The following is a 19,707-nucleotide window of genomic DNA, read 5'->3' on the forward strand; positions in this document are numbered from 1 at the left end:
CACCTGAGGAAGGAGCAGCGCTCCGAAAGCTAGTGACATCGAAACAAACCTGTTGGACTTTAACCTGGTGTTGTAAGACTTCGTACTGTGCTCAGTAATATAGACAGTGTTATACCCATTGTTGTACTCAGTGCTGTATCCCGTTCTGCTCTTGGTAATATGGGCAGTGTTATACCCATTGTTGTTCTCAGTGCTGTATCCCATTCTTCTCTCAGTAATATAGTCAGTGTTCTACCCATTGTTGTACTCAGAGCTTTATCCCATTCTGCTTTCAGTAATATAAGCATTGTTATACTCATTGTTGTATTCAGTGCTGTATCGCATTCTGCTCTCAGTAATATAGACAGTGTGATACCCATTGTTGTCCTCAGTGCTGTGTCCCATTCTGCTCTTGGTAATATGGGCAGTGTTATACCGATTGTTGTACTCCGTGCTGTATAACATTCTGCTCTCAGTAATGTAGAGTGTTATACCCATTGTAATACTCAGTGCTGTATCCCATTCTGCTCTCAGCAATATAGACATTGTCTGGGGGAGATCTTAAGGGTGGACAGAGAATTTGCGGAGACCCCAGAGGAGGGACTGTACAGGGAGAGACGACGACTCCAGACACCTTCTGGCCACCAGGAGGGCGGAGGTGCTGTGGAGGAAGGCATAGGGGATGAGGTATGAATATGGGGAAAGGGCTAGTCGCCTGTTGGCCCATCAGCTGCGAAAGAGGACAGCGGCGAGGGAGATACGGGGAATTGGAGACGAAAAGGGAGCTACGGTGCGGAGAGCAGGGAAGATAAACGGGGTGTTTAAAACCTTTTACAAAAGACTTTATAGGTCCCAACCGCCGGAGGGAAAAGAGGAGATGCGGCAGTTTCTGGACCGATTAAGGTTCCCGAGGGTGGAGGAGCAGAAGGTGGAAGGCCTGGGGGCACCAATTGGGGTGGACGAGGTTACCAAGGGGCTGGGGAACATGCAGGCAGGGAAGGCTCTGGGACCAGATGGGTTCCCGGTGGAATTTTATAGAAAATATGTGGACCTGCTGGCCCCGCTGTTGGTGAGGACTTTTAATGAGGCCAGGGAAGGAGGGACTCTACCCCCGACAATGTCGGAGGCGACGATATCGCTAATTTTGAAGCGGGGTAAAGATCCGCTGCAGTGCGGGTCCAATAGGCCTATTTCACTACTAAACGTGGACGCCAAATTGCTAGCAAAGGTGCTGGCATCGAGGATAGAGGACTGTGTCCCGGGGGTGGTGCACGAAGACCAGACAGGATTCGTAAAGGGGAGACAATTAAATGTCAACGTGCGACGGCTATTAGGGGTGATAATGATGCCCCCAGTCGAGGGGGAGGCAGAGACAGTGGCGGCAATGGATGCAGAGAAGGCATTTGACAGGGTGGAGTGGGAGTACTTATGGGAGGTGCTGAGGAGGTTCGGGTTCGGGGACGGGTTTATTAGCTGGGTCAAACTCCTCTATGGGGCCCCAACGGCAAGTGTGGTCACGGGTCGGCAAAGATTGGAGTATTTCCGACTATACAGGGGAACAAGACAGGGATGCCCGCTATCTCCATTACTGTTCGCGTTGGCAATTGAACCACTGGCCATGGCGCTGAGAGACTCCAGAAAATGGAGAGGGGTGATTAGAGGGGGAGAAGAACACCGAGTGTCACTCTACGCAGATGACCTACTGTTGTATGTGACGGATCCAGTGGGGGGGATGACAAAGGTCATGCAGATATTGAGGGAGTTCGGAGATTTCTCGGGATATAGGCTTAACATGGGGAAGAGTGAACATTTTGTGATACACCCTGGGGACCAGAGTAGAGGGATAGATGGCCTGCCTTTAAGGAAAGTGGAAAGAAACTTTCGATACCTGGGGATTCAGATAGCCAGGAGCTGGGGAACCTTGCATAGACTTAATCTGACACGACTGGTAGAACAAATGGAAGAGGACTTCAAGAGGTGGGACATGCAGCCACTGTCACTGGCGGGCAGAGTGCAGGCAATTAAGATGATGGTCCTCCCGAGGTTCCTATTTGTATTCCAATGTCTCCCTATACTGATCACTAAGGCCTTCTTTAAAAAAATAGTCAGGAGCATCACGAGCTTCGTGTGGGCAGGGAAAGTTCCGAGGGTAAGGAGGGGGTTCTTACAACGTAGCAGAGATAGCGGGGGACTGGCGCTGCCGAATTTGGGCGACTACTATTGGGCCGCCAATGTGGCGATGATCCGTAAATGGATGATAGAGGGAGAGGGAGCGGCGTGGAAAAGACTAGAGAGAAAGTCCTGTAAAGGGACGAGCCTAGAGGCGCTGGTGACGGCGCCACTACCGTTCTCACCAAAATAATTTACCACAAACCCAGTGGTAGCGGCAACATTAAATATCTGGGGACAATGGAGGCGACAGAGAGGTGTGCTGGGAGCCCTGGTGGGGTCCCCAATTAGGAACAACCACAGGTTTGCCCCAGGGAGGATGGATGGAGGATTCCAGAGCTGGCACCAGTTGGGAATTAGGAGGGTGGGAGATTTATTTATTGTCGGGACGTTTGCGAGCTTGGGAGCGTTGGAGGAAAAGTATAAGCTGCCCCGGGGAAATTTCTTTAGGTATATACAGGTGAGGGCGTTCACAAGACAACAAGTGAGGGAATTTCCATTGCTCCCGACACAGGGGATCCAGGATAGAATGCTCTCGGGGGTGTGGGTCGGGGAGGGCAAGGTGTCAGAGATATACCGAGAGATGAGAGAGGAGGGGGAGGAGCTGGTGGGCGAACTGAAGGAAAGTGGGACGAAGAGCTCGGGGAGGAGATAGAGGAGGGTCTGTGGGCTGATGCCCTAAGAAGGGTAAATTCCTCTTCCTCGTGTGCCAGGCTTAGCCTGATCCAATTTAAGGTGCTGCATAGAGCACACATAACGGGAGCAAGGTTGAGAAGGTTTTTCGGAGTGGAGGACAGGTGTGGGAGGTGCGGGGGAAGCCCGGCGAACCACACACATATGTTTTGGTTGTATTGGAGGGGAGTGACGGGAGTGAATTCGAAGGTGGTGAAGGTCCGGGTCAAACCAGGCTGGGGGTTAGCTTTATTTGGAGTTGCGGATGAGCCGGGAGTGCAGGAGGCTAAAGAGGCCGACGTAGTGGCCTTTGCGTCCCTAGTAGCCCGGTGTAGGATTTTACTCATGTGGAAGGAAGCGAAACCCCCCGGACTGGAGGCCTGGATAAACGATATGGCGGGGTTCATAAAACTGGAGCAGATTAAGTTTGCACTGAGAGGATCGGCTCAAGGGTTCACCAGAAGGTGGCAACCATTCCTCGACTACCTAGCGGAACGTTAGAGGGACGATAGATGACCAGCAGCAGCAACCCAGGGGGGAGGGGGATTGGGGGGGGGGGGGGGGGTGGGGGGAGGGGAGGGGGGGAGGGGAAAGTTTCATTTTATGTTAATTGATTAGTTTACCATGTTGGTTAGTTACTCTTTTTTTAGAGTGTGGTTATCATGTTACATGTACTGTTAAATTTTCTTTATGTTTGAAGTGTAAGGGGAAAAAATTGTGAACGAAAAATTTCAATAAAATATATTTTTTAAAAAAGTAATGTAGACATTGTTATACCCATTGTTATTCTCAGTACTGTATCCCATTCTGCTCTCAGTAATATAGGCAGTGTTATACCCATTGTTATTCTCAGTACTGTATCCCATTCTGCTCTCAGTAATATAGACAGTGTTATACCCATTGTTATTCTCAGTACTGTATCCCATTCTGCTCTCAGTAATATAGGCAATGTTATACCCATTGTTATTCTCAGTACTGTATCCCATTCTGCTCTCAGTAATATAGGCAGTGTTATACCCATTGTTCTCCTCAGAGCTGTATCCCATTCTGCTGTCTGTAATATAGACAGCGTTATACCCATTGTTATACTCAGAGCTGTATCCCATTCTGCTCCCACCTGCACTACGGGTTGTGTTCATGATATCTTCAAAGGCAGACCCTTCCTCGTCTTCTCCGAGTGTTCTCCGTGTACGTTCCTTGTGCAGAGAGAGAGAGAAAACATCAGTGAAAACATCAGTAATAACATCATGATCATAAACCTGAAGAATGTTTTGGCCAGTTTAACCTCAGAGTATGTCCAGATTCAATGACATAATATCCAATCTGGTGTCAGATAGCAGCCATACATCTAATCAGAGCAGAGACACTGTCGTACAAACATTGTTTGAATTCTATCAGACGGTTTGATTGAGGAAATGTCTGAAACAAGCAAATTTAAATATAAGTGAATCGTTTGATGTGTTCAGTTGAATAAGTTTTTGCAGCACCAATCCCTGAGTCAATTCATCTCACTTTGCTGTTCCTGGTTTTATTCTTTATTCCTCTGTTAATAAACCAAAACTATCCCATGTGCATTTTTAACAGCATTCTTGCCTTGTCCTGCTACCTTTGAATATTTGTGTACATACAGCCTTTGGTCTCTCAGTTCCTGTATTCTCATTAAAATTGTAATATTTACTTCCAATTGTCTTTCTTCATTGTTCCTTCCACAATGTATTTTACATTTTAATCTTTATTCACTGTGTGTGCTCACTTCACCAGTCTGCCTGTGTCCTCCTGAACTCTGTTACTGTTCTCATTTCATTTACAAGTTTCATAACCATTGCAAAGAGGGAAATGTAGTCCTGAAAACCCAAGGTCAGTAAAAAATCGTCTGAAAGAGCAGAGGTTCCAGTACTAACCCTACAGAACACCACTGTGTACTTCCTTCCAGTCTAAAAACACCGCCGTTCACCTCCATTCTTTACTTTCTGACCCTTAACCAATATTGTAGAGGAGATCGTAAGGTGCTCAGACTCTGAGACAGAAGCTCTGAGCTCAGGTCCCACTTTAGGATTTGACAACCCCGGAAGATGTGTTGATAATGCTGCCAAACAGGTTGAGCATCAGATTCCTGGCTAGCCATGGAAGGGATATTGGAGCCTCTACCATCACCATCCAGACTATAACATGCCTGTAATTCAGAACTTTAAAAAAAAATTGTGCATGGGATGTGGGCGTGCTGGCCGGACCATCGTTCATTGCCCATCCATGAGGGCATTTAAGAGTCAACCACATTGCTGTGGGTCAAATGTCACATGTAAACCAGACCAGGTAAGGACGACAGATTTTCATCCCTAAAGGATATTAGTGATGTAGATGGGTTTTATGACAATTGACAATGGTTTCATGGCCACCAAACTTTTATTGAATGCAAATTCCAACATCTGCCGTGGTGGGATTTGAACCCAGGTTCCCAGAGCATTTCCCTGGATCTCTGGATTACTAGTTCAGTGAGAATACTACAATGCTATGCCTCCAGGCGTGGACAAGCAATGTGGATCAGATTGGTGCTAACACCATGGTGTTCAATCATTATTCTGGCTCATGTAGTTTCAGGAGCTGCCTCTATGCCCAGCCCATTGTATGCATCAAGGTGCTGTGGTTGGCGCCACCCTTGGGCATAGAACTGAAGGAGAAGGCAGCAATAATGTATCCATGCTTAAGTCATAACACCCTCCGTCATTATAACCTAACATTCAGGAAGTGACTGAAGGATTGACTCACCTTGACAGTTGAGTCTGGAATGGGGTCCCATGGAAGACACGCTCCTGTGAGAATAAACAAAACATTAGGAGCATGTCTACAAACACAATCCACCATCAGTATTTCATAATGTCTCATCCCTCATACCATTATCTTGTCCTTTTCACTACTCCACAGTGGTGGTCGGTTGATTTTGGTCCCTCCCACTTTTCACCTCCCTTAGATATTCCTAATCCACATGTAGCTCTTTGCTACGTTCATACGGGATGCTCGACTGAATTGGAGAACATTTACCAAGAGGCCCTCGGTTCTCTCCAAACCGTTTCCTTTGTTGGCCTCGCTGAGGGAAAAGAAGGTTCTGCCTTTCTTGTTGCAGTACCCCACGGCCTCTGGCATCAGTCGGGACTCGTAGCTCCCCATGTTACTCTTACTGTCAATGAGGGCTACAGTGCCAAATCCTTGGGATTTTTGGTAGCTTCCCTACGAGAGAAGGCTGATCCTTTATTTACTGGATGACAAACCTTTCCCGAAGGCACTTTAGAATATTTTCTTCAACCATTTTGTCTAACTGGTACATTGCACCACCATCGAGCAGTCCAGTCTCCGATTTCGGGAGCCCCGCAGATTTATGGGCAGCTTCCAAACACAAGGTTGATCTCACTAATGTACCTCCCGTCGTTATTAAAATCAAGCCTGAGATGCCCTTGCCCTCCATTTCACAGTACCCTTTACACCCCGAGGCTGAAGAAGGAGTCTCGGTCATGATTCAATCGTTCCTTCAACAGGGAATTTTGATACCATGCCAATCGCCCTGTAACACCCCGATTCTTCCAGTTCCTAAGATAGGAAGACCATCCAAATGGCATTTGGTCCAAGACCTCCGACGTATTAATCAGATAGTGGAACCCCCCTTACATCCTGTTGTCCCAAACCCGGCTACAATCCTTAGCAATGTTCCACTGGAAGTGACAGTTTTCACCCTTGTTGATTTACAACATGCCTTTTTTGAGATACTCCTCGCATCTGAATCACAGTATTTGTTTGTCTTTACATTTAAGGGCAACCAGTACACTTGGACTAGGCTCCCACAGGGCTTCATTCATTCTCTGACCCTTTTCTCACAGGCACTGCACTCCCAGTTAGCGACATTAGCACGCCCTGGTGGGTCCAGCATTATCCAATATGTTGATGACTTACTCCTCGCCAGCCCTGACTTCATCGCTAACCAGCGTGACACCGTTTACCTGCTCATCCGTCTCCATTCGTGGGGATATGTGATCCCGCCCGCTAAAGTTCATAAAGGCCAACGGCAGGTCAAATTTTTGGGTGTCCTAATAAGTGCTACTGATCACTCCCTTACTCAGGAACGTATTAATCCTATATTGCAGACCCCATTTCCTACCTCGCCCAAGCAGGAGCGAGCCTTTTTACGATTGGTGAACTTTTGCAGACAATGGATTCCGAATGTTACTGTCCATACTAAAGATTTAACTCCGTACTCCTCTCAAAATGCTCCTCTTAAGTTTGAACTACCCGGTTCAGCAAAGCAATCTTTTGTTACTCTCAAAAACACCCTGGCTACCGCCCCAGTGCTAGGACGACCTATGTATGACAGACCCTTTCAGTTGTACGTTAATGTTCTTGATGAATGTGCCACTGGTGTTCTGACACAAGAGCACGGTGACCGGCATCGCCCGGTCATCTACTATTCCACTAAATTGGATCCTGTAGCTTGCGGTCTACCTCCTGCACCCAAATTCTTACGGCTGTACGTTTGTTAGCGCAGGCGGCCTCTAATCTGAACCTTCACCAGCCAGTACAAGTGCATACCTCGCACTCTATTGTGGCTCTCCTAACGTCTCAGCAAACCCAGCATCTGACTCAAGCTCACTTGAGCCACTATGAGAGTTCACTATTGCAGAACCCATACCTTTCTTTTCATTACTGTTCAACCTTAAATCCTGCTGTCTTCTTCGAGCAGCCCCCTGGTAACCTTGCTGATCCACCACACGATTGTTTGCTTAGGAATCACTTCCTTACCGCGCCTCGCCCGGATTTAACGGATCAGCCCATTGACAATCCAGATCTCATTTTTTATGTTGATGGCAGTTTCTCCATTTCTCTCACTGGTATCCCACAGTCGGGATATGCCGTTGTAACAGACACTGACGTTCGGGAAGCAGCAGCCTTCCAGACCCCTGTCTCTGCGCAAAAATCCGAGCTATTCGCCCTTACTCGAGCATGTATTTTGGCCGCAGATAAAAGTGCAAACGTTTACACCGATTCTAGGTATGCCTTTGGCGTGACCCACAATTTTGGCCGCCTCCGGCAACAACGAGGCTTTCTCACCATTGAAGCTCCCATTCAAAACACTTTGGGTTAAAAATCTCCTCGATGCTATTCAGCTTCCTCATCAATTGGCAATTATTAAATGTGCTGCGCACGCAAAGGGGAACACTCCTGTTCAATTAGGGAATGCCCGTGCTGATTCAGCTGCTAAGACTGTGGCTACATCAGCCTCTTTGATTGTTCCCAGTGGGGCTAATCAGGCTCTAAATCAGGTACCTGCATTAGGAACGAAGGGCATGCCAGAGATAACTGAGGTTCAAAATTTACAGAGGGACGCCTCTGATTCTGAGCGCGCACTATGGAAGTCAATGGGGTGCTCGCACTCCTTGACACGGGACCTCTGGCTTAATCCAGTTGGTCAAGTTTGTATTCCGAATTCTTTATTGCCGGGACTATTGATTATTTGCATTCTTGTACCCATCTTGGCAAGGAGGGAATGGTACAGCTACTCCTGAAAACTTGGTGACACCCAGATTTGAATACAGCAGCACAAACACGGCTGCATCGATGCCTCATTTGCATGAAACATAATAAAGGTAAAGGCATTAAATGCCCTCCAGGAACCACTCCCTTGCCAGATGGCCCTTTTGCCTGTATACAGCTTGATTTTATTGAATTACCAAAAGCACAGTGCTATAAATATTGTTTAGTAATAATCAATGTGTTTAGTAAATGGATTGAAGCCTTCCCCATCACGAATTGTACTGCACATACGATGGTGAAGTTGTTGTTAGCAGAGGTTATTCCTCGTTTTGGGGTACCCAAAATGGTGAGCTCAGACAATGGACCACATTTTGTAGCTCGGATCAATACTGATGTGCGAAGCACTCGTAATTAAACAGCAACTGCACTGCGCGTATCACCCGCAGGCAGCAGGAATTGTGGAAAGAGCCAATGGGATTTTAAAAGAAAAATTATCTAAATTAACTGAAGAAACTGGGTTAAATTGGCTAAAAGTATTTCCCTTGGCACTGTTTCACATGCGGGTGACTCCACATTCGCGGACCGGACTGTCAGCTACAGAGATAGTCTATGGTCTGCCAATGAGGACTCCCTGGGATGCCCATGAAAAACCCTGGAGGGAGTAGACCTCCAAGTGATGGAGGAACAAATGCAGAACTATTTAAAGCAATTAACACTTTCTCTGAAGTTTATCCACTCACAGGTGAAAAAGGCACATCTCCCAGTAACAGCAGGGACAGCCGCCCCTCGATATCCAGTGATCGAACCCGGAGATTACATACTGGTGAAAAACTGGGACAGAAAGAAACTAGGACAGCGCTGGAGCGGACTTTTCCTAATACCCTGACTACCCCGACTTCTGTCAAGTTTGAAGGACGTTCAAATTGGATACATCTATCTGACTGCAAGAAGATAGTCTCCAACCCAGACGAGAACACAGGATGAAGATCTTCAATATAATTTTTGGACTCTCTAGACTATTTAGCCTTAATGGCCACTCGGTAGTAAAAAAAGAACTACCCGGGAACTGCATTCCAATACCTATTTATATATGTCATATCTTTATGCTGAAAAATTGTATGTAAGCAAGTGTTGGGTTTGTACCCACATCCCCGTCCATTCGAGGGAAGGAATACCTCTCCAATCTCTCCCATTTCATATCGCAGAAACAGTTGAATGGATTTTACGACAAAATCAAACAGGGATCAGGGGGGATATGGAAATATGGAGATCTGCTGGCTATGACATGACTAAATTTTCGGTTTCATATCAACCTGCTTATAATCATGCCTTGACTCCACCCTTCCTCACTGTCCACTCGAATAATATTCAAGGTTCTATGTATTTTAATAAATCAGGAAAAGGAAGTTGATGGGGCAAAGTAGGTGCAACCTTACAGTTGACTGGCAAGGGCCGGCATATCCAACAAGGGCATGTTTAACTGTGATTGGTCCAGGGCATGGAATATAACCTCTAATAGTTTATGGGGACAGACATCCCCAATCCCCTGGATGACATTAGATGATGATTTTATGGCCTATAATGGAACCTATTTCATATACGGCACAAAAGCATACCCGTGGCTCCCTATTGATTGGACAGGATCCTGCTTTTTGGGATATGTCGTACCTCAAATGCATCACCTACCCACCCTTAAGCACTCCCCCTCGGGAGCCAAAAGGACTATTACTAAAATGGAACAGTTCTTCATGATGGTCTTTCCATTGAATGGAACAGGCAAGGCAGCCAACAAACTGATCTACATGGCCTCAGCATTGGAACAACTGGCGAACGTAACGGCAGCGGAAGCCAGGGAAACTTGACAGGCATTGGCTGAGGTCTCGGCCGAGCTGGTGGCTGTCCGGACCGTGGCATTACAAAATCGACTGGCCTTGGATTATATGTTAGCCTCGCAGGGAGGAACGTGCGCTATTGTAGGTCAGGAGTGCTGTACTTATATTCCAGATGGCTCCGGAAATATCACTAACCTGGCCGACCATATTAAGAGGCAGGCTGATCAAATTCAAGAGATTGGCAGTGAATTTCATGACTATAACCCGCCTGGTTGGCTAGGATGGTTGGGTCACAGGTTATTTGATTAGATCTCTAAGGCCTTCATTCTACTACTACTAATGCTACTAGGGATAGGATTGCTTGGTTGCTTGTGTAAATACATTTTCAATCGAGTCATAGATATCCCTATTTATCTAGTTGTCATGATATGACAAAAAGAGGGAATGTGATGTTGTATGAATTAAGTAATGGCATGATGGGAAAACTGGTCAATGGGAAGACTGGTCAACTAGTTGATACAATGTAAGAAAAGCGGACCTAGCCACTTCAATGTACCAGAGCCCTTTGTAAGGAATGCTGATCTAGCCATTCTAAAATTCCTGACCTCAGCAAATTCTGATAAGGCTAACTCGTCATAACCCAGGACGGTATGAAAAAGACAAGATAAGGAATGGATGATCTCCTCTGACCTTTTAATGTTCTATCAAAGGACAAGATAATGGTATGAGGGATGAGACAAAGAGTCCGAGAAGATCAACAGCTCATGCTTGGTTTATGACATTGCTTCCGTTTCTACTTCCATCGAATTCCTGACTAAGCTCTAGTCACGCAATCTTGATAATGATAATGTATAAATACTGAGCTGAGTCTCTGTAAAGGCACGGACCTGGGAAGGAATCAGCAGTGGTACTAACTGCTCTCTGACCTCAAGTTTCAGCCATTACTGCATGCAGTCTTTTCATAAATAAAGCCTTGTTATTTTGCCATAACGAGCGTAGTTGAATCTTTCTACTACAGTCCAGAAGCAGGAAATTATTGACTTCAACAGTCACTAAAATCCAGGGAGACTCTGGGATGATGAAAGGCCCTGAACTAACTTCCCCACCAAACTACAGTGTAACACTCAGATCTCAATCATTTGCTACCACACTCTGGGCAAGTACATGGTCAATTACAGCCCCACAGACCCCAGATTCCCAACAAAAGTGCATTAACCAATAATTTGTATATTGTCCTGAGATCTTTGACCCTTGACTGCCCCAATGACACAGGCAAAGGATTTGTAAGTAAAACATTTTTTAAAAACTTTATTTATGACAAGAGAAGTGATAAGCATACAATGGGAAAAATAGAACACCGGCCTGTTGAACAAATTATTCCCGTAACACCGTCCCTCCCACCACCCAGACACACACAAGACACACACACAGTGGCTTCTAGGGAAGAATCAAATTTTTTTCCCCTAAATAGTTAGAGTACCTGATTCTTTTTTTCCAATTAAGGGCAATTTAGCGTGGCCAATCTACAAATCTTTGGGTTTGTCAGGGTGAGAACCACGAAGACTCAGGGAGAATGTGCAAACTCCACACAGACAGTGACCCGCGGCCGGGATCAAACTCGAGTCCTCGGCGATGTGAGGGAGTAGTGCTAGCCACTGTGCCGCCATGCCGCCCCAGGGAAGGATCACAAACAACGGGGCTTAAACTGGGGATGAGAGATGTGAGGATTTTCACTGCTGAGGTGATCTCTTCGGGACGCAAAGTGTTGAAGTTCACGGATTGGATTGGAACTTCCAGCTGGAACCTTCAATTAGAACTCTCAGCCTACAAGGCTTCCTCTGAGGAGTCACATTCACTTGTATCAACCTGGCCTTTCACACAGAATAGCCCCCCTCAAGTCTGAACAATTCTAACTTGCGACCACAAGATGGACTACCAGCCTCACTGAGTCAAATCTAAAGTTCTCAACATGAGAGTTTTAAATGGATTTTCAAACAGCCCCTCTACGTGCAGGTGGTACTGGGCCGAATCCTCATGTAGGTTATTTTGAACTTTCAGGAACAGAGAATTCAGAGCTCTGGCTGCACTGTTGCCTGATTTTTCAGCGCCTTTTAAAATTCTCAGGATAGATATCAGACTGGGCCTTTCCAGCGTTCAAACAGAGGATTAAACTTTCACATGTGTGTCCACTGCCTGAAGCCTTTCAATCAAATGTTACCTCCACAGGCCTGACTGGAGAGGGCCTTAATTGTCAACCTTAGCTGAGAGAACCCCTCAATGTTTACAGAGCTGAAACTCAGCTCTGCAAAATGGAGCTTGCCTGTGTTTTCCAGAACATTCTGGAAACAGCCCGCCCAATCAGAATTGAGAGCCCGACAAAGACCCTGATTTCAAAAGAGCTGATTGTCTGCTAACCAAGTCCATCAAAATGACATCACGGGACCCTGCCACATAGCATACTGCATCGAGGGGTGTGCCTGCTCTAGTTCAAATATAATATGCGACCAAGGGAGTTTTCAGTAATCATCCAGATATAGAAGTAAAAAACACAATCTGCAGAATTGAAGCTGCCAATGGAACAGAAGTTAAAAAATGGAAACAAGGGTCAGACAAGGATTTAAAAGATGTTCTTTACACATTCTAAATCACCTTACATGAGCTGATTTAAAATGTTTTATTTCTCTCTGACCCTTTCCTTTATGTCTCTCTCTAACTCTCCTTCATTTTCTTTCTCTTTTTCTCATGTTTGAAACTGAAATTAATGATTTTAATTGTGGAATAACAGCACAATAAACTGGGTATGTAGAGACAAGTGTCTCGCGTAACATTGCACAGTTTCAGTGAATGTTTTTAAATTTATTAATGGGATGTGGGCAAGGCCGGCGAGGCAACATTTATTGCCCATCCTTAATATTATGGGCCAGAGTTTAGAAAACTCCAAAGTATATCATGGAGTTAACCTGACCCACGATTTTTAATAGATTTTGGTTGTGGGGAGCACAAGGTCCACTTTCCAAGTGTGATGTAACAGAGACCTTAGGAATCGTGAAACAAAAAACAATGTTTATTTTTATAAATCACGTTACCACTTTATAAACACACACATTAACATCTTATCAAATACTAACACTGGTACTTTCGCCAAAGATACTATTATTTTGGTAACCCTCAACAACTTTCCCAAGAACATCCATTAAGTCAAAACCCTTTTTAATGCAGACAGCAAGTTTGCATTCCTTACAGAAACAGGTACTGCGTTGAAATGATCAAATGAGCTGAAAATATTCTTTAGATTGTAGAGAGAGTCACATATGCTTGCACTCCAACTCCCAGCCCAAACTAAAAAGACACAGAACTACAAAATGGCTTCCAGCTCAAACCAAACATAAAAGACAGAGCAGAGCTCAGTTCCACCCACACACTGACATCACTGCAGCTATTTGATAAACACCCATTTCTTAAAGGTACACACACATGACACCTCCCCCCAAGAAAAAAAAATCAACCATCAACTTTAAAATGGTTTCATTTTTCACCTTTTTACTTTCCTTTAAGAAATATTGACAGTGATTATATGTTTTTTTTTTAACAAAACTAAACACACAAACATTCATAATAACATAATTCATTTTAGTTCTTCTTCCTCCAACTGGATTCCTTCTTGATTGACAGACTCTTTGGACAAGAAGGTCTCTGCACGATCAGTCCATTTCTCTACGCCCCGGCATTTCTCTTTAAAGTCAGATACTTTAATTCAATCTGATCGCAGAGTCCCTTGTAATTCTCCAACACAGGAGCATTGGTTATCACAGCTTTCAGGCCATCAAATGCCTGTTGAAAGTCCGCCGTCCACTGAAATTTTCGACATTTCTTCAGCAAGTCCAACAGTGGAGCAACCACGCTGCACAAATTCGGCACAAATGTTCGATCAAATCCACTCATGCCAAGAAATTGCATTATTTCCCTTCGTGTTGAGGAAATAAAATGGAGACTCCCAATAACTTTTGTTTTCACATCCCGTGGGACCATACGACCCTGTCCGATTGTATGGCCCAGAAAAGTGACTTGGGCTTTTCCAAATTCACTTTTGGCTATGTCTACCACCAAACCCCCCTCCTGAAGTCGATTGAATAACTCTATCAGATGCTTTAAATGTTCTTTCCATGTCTGGCTAAAAATTACCAGATCGTCAATGTATACCACACAATTGGGTAATCTGGAAACAGCTTTGTTAGTTAACCATTGAAATGTGGCTGGGACGTTTTTCATGCCAAATGACATAACTTTGAATTTGTATATACCATCTGGAGTCACAAAAGCTGAAATCTCCTTCGCCCTTTCGGATAGAGGTACCTGCCAGTAGCCTCTAAGTAAATCCAGTTTGGAAATAAAAGCGTATTGTCTCACCTTCTCAATGCAATCCTCCAAACGTGGGACAGGATAGGAGCCTGTTCTTGTTACTGCATTAACCTTTCCATAGTCCACACACAACCGCTGGGTACCGACTGGTTTAGGTACCATCACTATGGGTGAGCTCCATTGGCTGCAACCCACTTCAATTATGCCATTTTTAAGCATACTTTTAATTTTGTTGTTAACCTGTGTCAATTTTAATGGGTTAAGTCTATATGGATGTTGTTTAATAGGAACAACATTTCCCACATCTACGTCATGTGTAGCCATTTTAGTACTTCCCAACTTATCCCCACAAGCTTGCCCATGTGATACCAATAACTCTTTCAGGTCAGTTTGTTTTTCCTCCGGAAGGTAACTCAACAATTTATCCCAATTTTTAAGAACAACCTCATTTTTCAATTTAATTTGACGTATGTCAAATTCAAAGTAATCTGGATTTGGTTTGTCACTTTGAGTTAGAATTATTAAAACCTCCTTTTTCTCTCCTTCCCTTTCAAAGTGCCTTTTAAGCATATTCACATGACACACTCGGTGAGTTTTCTTTCTATCTGGCGTTCTTACCACATAATTCACCTCACTTAATTTTCCTTTCAATCTGATAAGGTCCACAAAACCTATCTTTTAAAGGTTCACCTGCCACTCGTAACAACACTAAAACTTTATCTCCACTGGCAAAACAAGAACTTTGGATTTCTTGTCCGCTACCCGTTTCATCACATGCTGTGCAACTTTTAAATGGTGTTTACCCAATTCACCTGTCCAATTTAGTCGTTCCCTAAAATTTGACAATAATCCAATAATGTAAGTTCCGATTTCTCACTCACCAATTTTTCCTAAATCAATTTAAGTGGTCCTCTTACCTCATGACCAAAAATTCATCAAAACTGAATTCGGTTGACTCATTAGGTGCATCCCTAATTGCAAACAATACGAATGGAATTCTTTTATCCCAATCCTCTGGATAATCTTGACAATAAGCTCTCAACATTGTCTTTAATGTCTGATGCCAGCTTTCTAACGCTCCCTGCAATTCTGGAATTCTCTGCAGTTGATTTAAATTGTTTTATTCCTAAGCTATCCATAACTTCTTTGAATAACTTTGAGGTAAAATTTGATCCTTGATCCGATTGTATTTCTATGGGTAGTCCATATCTAGTAAAGAATTTAAGTAACTCCTCTACAATATTTTTAGCTGTAATATTGCGTACTGGAATGGCCTGTGGAAACCTAGTAGACACATCCATTATCATAGAATTTACAGTGCAGAAGGAGGCCATTCGGCCCATCGAGTCTGCACCGGCTCTTGGAAAGAGCACCCCACCCAAGGTCCACACCTCCACCCTATCCCCATAACCCAGTAACCCCACCCAACACTAAGGGCAATTTTGGACACTAAGGGCAATTTTGCATGGCCAATCCACCTAACCCGCACATCTTTGGACTGTGGGAGGAAACCGGAGCACCCGGAGGAAACCCACGCACACACGGGGAGGATGTGCAGACTCCGCACAGACAGTGACCCAAGCCGGAATCGAACCTGGGACCCTGGAGCTGTGAAGCATTTGTGCTATCCACAATGCTACCGTGCTGCTTGATTATAGTCAAAAGATATTGATTCCCATTTTTTGTTTTAGGAAGCGGTCCTACGCAATCACATAGGACCCTTGTAAAATGTCCCTCAAATGCTGGAATGGGTATTAAGGGCACTTGTTTTATCATTGCTTGAGGTTTCCCTATCACTTGACATGTGTGACATGATCAACAAAATTTAACTACATCTTTATGTCGTCCAGGCCAATAAAAATGTTTCTGGATTTTAGCTTGAGTTTTCCTTATTCCCAAATGACCTCCCACTGGTACCTCATGTGCAACTCACAACACCTCCTTTCTATACCCTACCGGCAATACTACTTGATGAACTTCTGCCCACTTTTCATCCGCCTGCATATGTAAAGGTCTCTATTTTCTCATCAAGACATCACTTTTACGGTAATAACATTCTGGTATACACTCAGATTCCTCTTCTGTGTATGCTTTCTGATACATCCATTTTATTTCTACATCTTTCTGTTGTAACTCTGCCAATTTTCCTGAACTAAAAATATCCGCCTCACCTGTTCTTTTCTAACCACCTGATCAAAAATCTTTTCTGATCATTGCACTTCAACTTTATCTTCACTCTCGGATTTCTCCTCTTGTCTTCATCATAGAATTTACAGTGCAGAAGGAGGCCATTCGGCCCATCGAGTCTTCACCGGCTCTTGGAAAGAGCACCCTAGCCAACGTCAACACCTCACCCTATAACCCAGTAACCCCACCCAACACTAAGGGCAATTTTGGACACAAAGGGCAATTTATCATGGCCAATCCACCTAACCTGCACATCTTTGGACTGTGGGAAGAAACCGAAGCACCCAGAGGAAACCTACGTACACACGGGGAGGATGTGCTGACTCCGCACAAACAGTGACCCAAGCCGGAATCGAACCTGGGACCCTGGAGCTGTGAAGCAATTGTGCTATCCATAATGCTACTGTGCTGCGTCTTAACCTGTGACTTTGCGACCTTGTTACCACACAATCCGGATAAATCCCAGGATATTCGTCCTTCAACACTTCAATTGTCTGATTTTCCACTGGCTTATCAACCACAGTAGGCATCACTCCCATCTGTGATCCAGCTATATCATTACCCAAGATAAACTGTATTCCTGGACAAGCTAGTTTCTCTATTAGAACATAGAACAGTACAGCACAGAACAGGCCCTTCGGCCCTCGATGTTGTGCCGATCATTGTCCGAAACCAAGATCAAGCTATCCCACTCCCTGTCATTCTGGTGTGCTCCATGTGCCTATCCAATAACCGCTAGAAAGTTCCTAAAGTGTCCGACTCCACTATCACAGCAGGCAGTCCATTCCACACTCTAGCCACTCTCTGAGTAAAGAACCTATCTCCCACCCTGAATCTTATTGTTATGCCCCCTTGTAACAGCTACATCCACCCGAGGAAATAGTCTCTGAATGTCCATTCTATCTATCCCCCTCATTATCTTATAAACTTCTATTAAGTCGCCTCTCATCCTCCTCCGCTCCAAAGAGAAAAGCCCTAGCACCCTCAACCTTTCCTCATAAGGCCTATCCTGCAAACCAGGCAGCATCCTGGTAAATCTCCTTTGCACCCTTTCCAATGCTTCCACATCCTTCCTATAATGAGGTGACCAGAACTGCACACAATTGACCAGAACTGCACACAATTGCTCCTACTACCACGTCACCACTTTTCATTGGACTTTCCAACCTTACCTTATATAATGGAACACTACTCCTCTCACCCTGAATTCCACATATTATACCTTTTCCGGCAATATTCCTCCCAAACTACATAACTCCTCATCTCTTCCCATCAAAGATTGACAAGCTCCTGTATCTCTTAAAATTGTGACTTCTTTACCTGCTCCTCCTGATACACAAGAGTAAACTTTACCCACACAAGTAAATTCTTTGAAGAGATCTGACACCATCTGATCAATCACCTCTTGATCAGGCTGTCCAATCTTTTGCACCTCCATCGCTTCACTTGGGCTTTCCTTTACCACTCTAACAAACCCCACTGTCTTACCCTGTTTTACCACACCAGCCTTCCCAGTGCTTTTCTTCAACCACCAACACTGTGACTTTACATGGCCTAGTTTGTTACAGTGAAAACATTTGAAACTTTTCATGTCTCTTCTACCCTCCTCGATTTCCTTTTTTATCTGAGGTACATTCTGCTTATTATATCCCATCAGATTGCCTTTACCTTTCCCACTTCAGTATTTCTCTTTTCTCCAGTTTCTATCCCTCACCGTCTGGAACTGATTTTGGAAACCAAATCCTTTCCTTAAATTTCTAAACCTTTGTCTGTGGGCTTCCGGCACTAGTTCATATGCACCCAAGATGGATTTTTTCACCTCCTCATGCGACTCAGATACCTCCTCCGGTAGTGATGCAAACACTTCACTAGCTCTACCTACCAGCTTTGCTTGAATCAGTAATACCCACATGTCCTGTGGTCATTTCATTTGTTTAGCTACCTTCTCAAATGAAATGAAAAAGACTTCCACTTCCTTCTCATCAAACCTTGGCAATGTTTTGACAGATTTAAATAGATCCCCACCAAGTATTCGGCTTTGACACTCTTTCTCTTTATCCTCATCACTATCCTCAAACTGTACGTTTCCCTTTACATCCGCCAATTTTAACTGTCATGTTTCATGGCCATTTTCCGAAGTTCAAACTCTCTCTCTCTTTCTTTTTCCTCTCTCTCTCTTTCTCTCTCTCTTTCTTTTTCCCGGATCTGTATCTCCCTTTCTCTTTCTTTTTGTTCTGCTAGGGCTATTCTTTCTGTTTTCCTTCCTTCTCTCTCTTTTTCGTTTTCCTCTCTATCTCATTTGTATTCAAGCTGCTTTAATTCTTTTTCATGTTCCAGATGTTTAATTTTCAACTGAATTTTTGCCATTTCCAATGAGTCTGACAGTATCTCAGGCCGTTTTAAATGCTTAGCCACCAACATAATTACCTCTTCTTTTCGTACCTTGTCAGGTAATGTTAAATGCAATGTATTTGCCAAATCTAATAGCCTGTTTTTAGTCTCTGTCCGTAAGGTACTGCGTGTGACCAACTCCACCCCCAAAAACGTCTGAGCCTCTAAAAGAGCCATTGTCCACAACACACACACTACTTAAACTAGAATACCACATCTGAAAAGATGAACCCAAATATGCTCACCCATCACTGTCTTTAAGTTCACAAAGCCAACCCAATAGATAGACTTTTATCCCCCTCGAGTCCCCAATTTATCATGGGCCAGAGTTTAGAAAACTCCAAAGAGATCATGGATTTAACCTGACCCACGATTTTTAATAGATTTTGGTTGTGGGGAGCACAAGGTCCACTTTCCAAGTGTGATGCAACAGAGACATAGAACATAGAAAAATACAGCACAGAACAGGTCCTTCGGCCCACGATGTTGTGCCGAACCTTTGTCCTAGATTAATCACAGATTATTTACAGTGCAGAAGGAGGCCATTCGGCCCATTGAGTCTGCACTGGCTCTTGGAAAGAGCACCTTACCCAAAGTCAAC

The 19,707-nt window shown here is 44.4% G+C and overlaps 1 protein-coding gene across 1 annotated transcript in view; it reads right to left on the reverse strand.

Moving 5' to 3' along the window:
* The window catches only part of LOC140398998 (protein AMBP-like), a 322,967-nt gene that overhangs the window by 92,234 nt on the left and 211,026 nt on the right, over positions 1-19,707 (reverse strand). Inside the window, exons 6-7 of the mRNA XM_072488038.1 lie at positions 5,587-5,630; positions 3,938-4,016 (exon numbers count right to left, since the gene is read on the reverse strand). Coding sequence (XP_072344139.1) covers positions 3,938-4,016; positions 5,587-5,630 — 123 coding nt within the window. The remainder of the gene's footprint in view (positions 1-3,937; positions 4,017-5,586; positions 5,631-19,707) is intronic.

This window comes from Scyliorhinus torazame, chromosome 22 (genome assembly GCF_047496885.1).
Source record: "Scyliorhinus torazame isolate Kashiwa2021f chromosome 22, sScyTor2.1, whole genome shotgun sequence".
NCBI classification, from domain to species: Eukaryota; Metazoa; Chordata; class Chondrichthyes; order Carcharhiniformes; family Scyliorhinidae; genus Scyliorhinus; species Scyliorhinus torazame.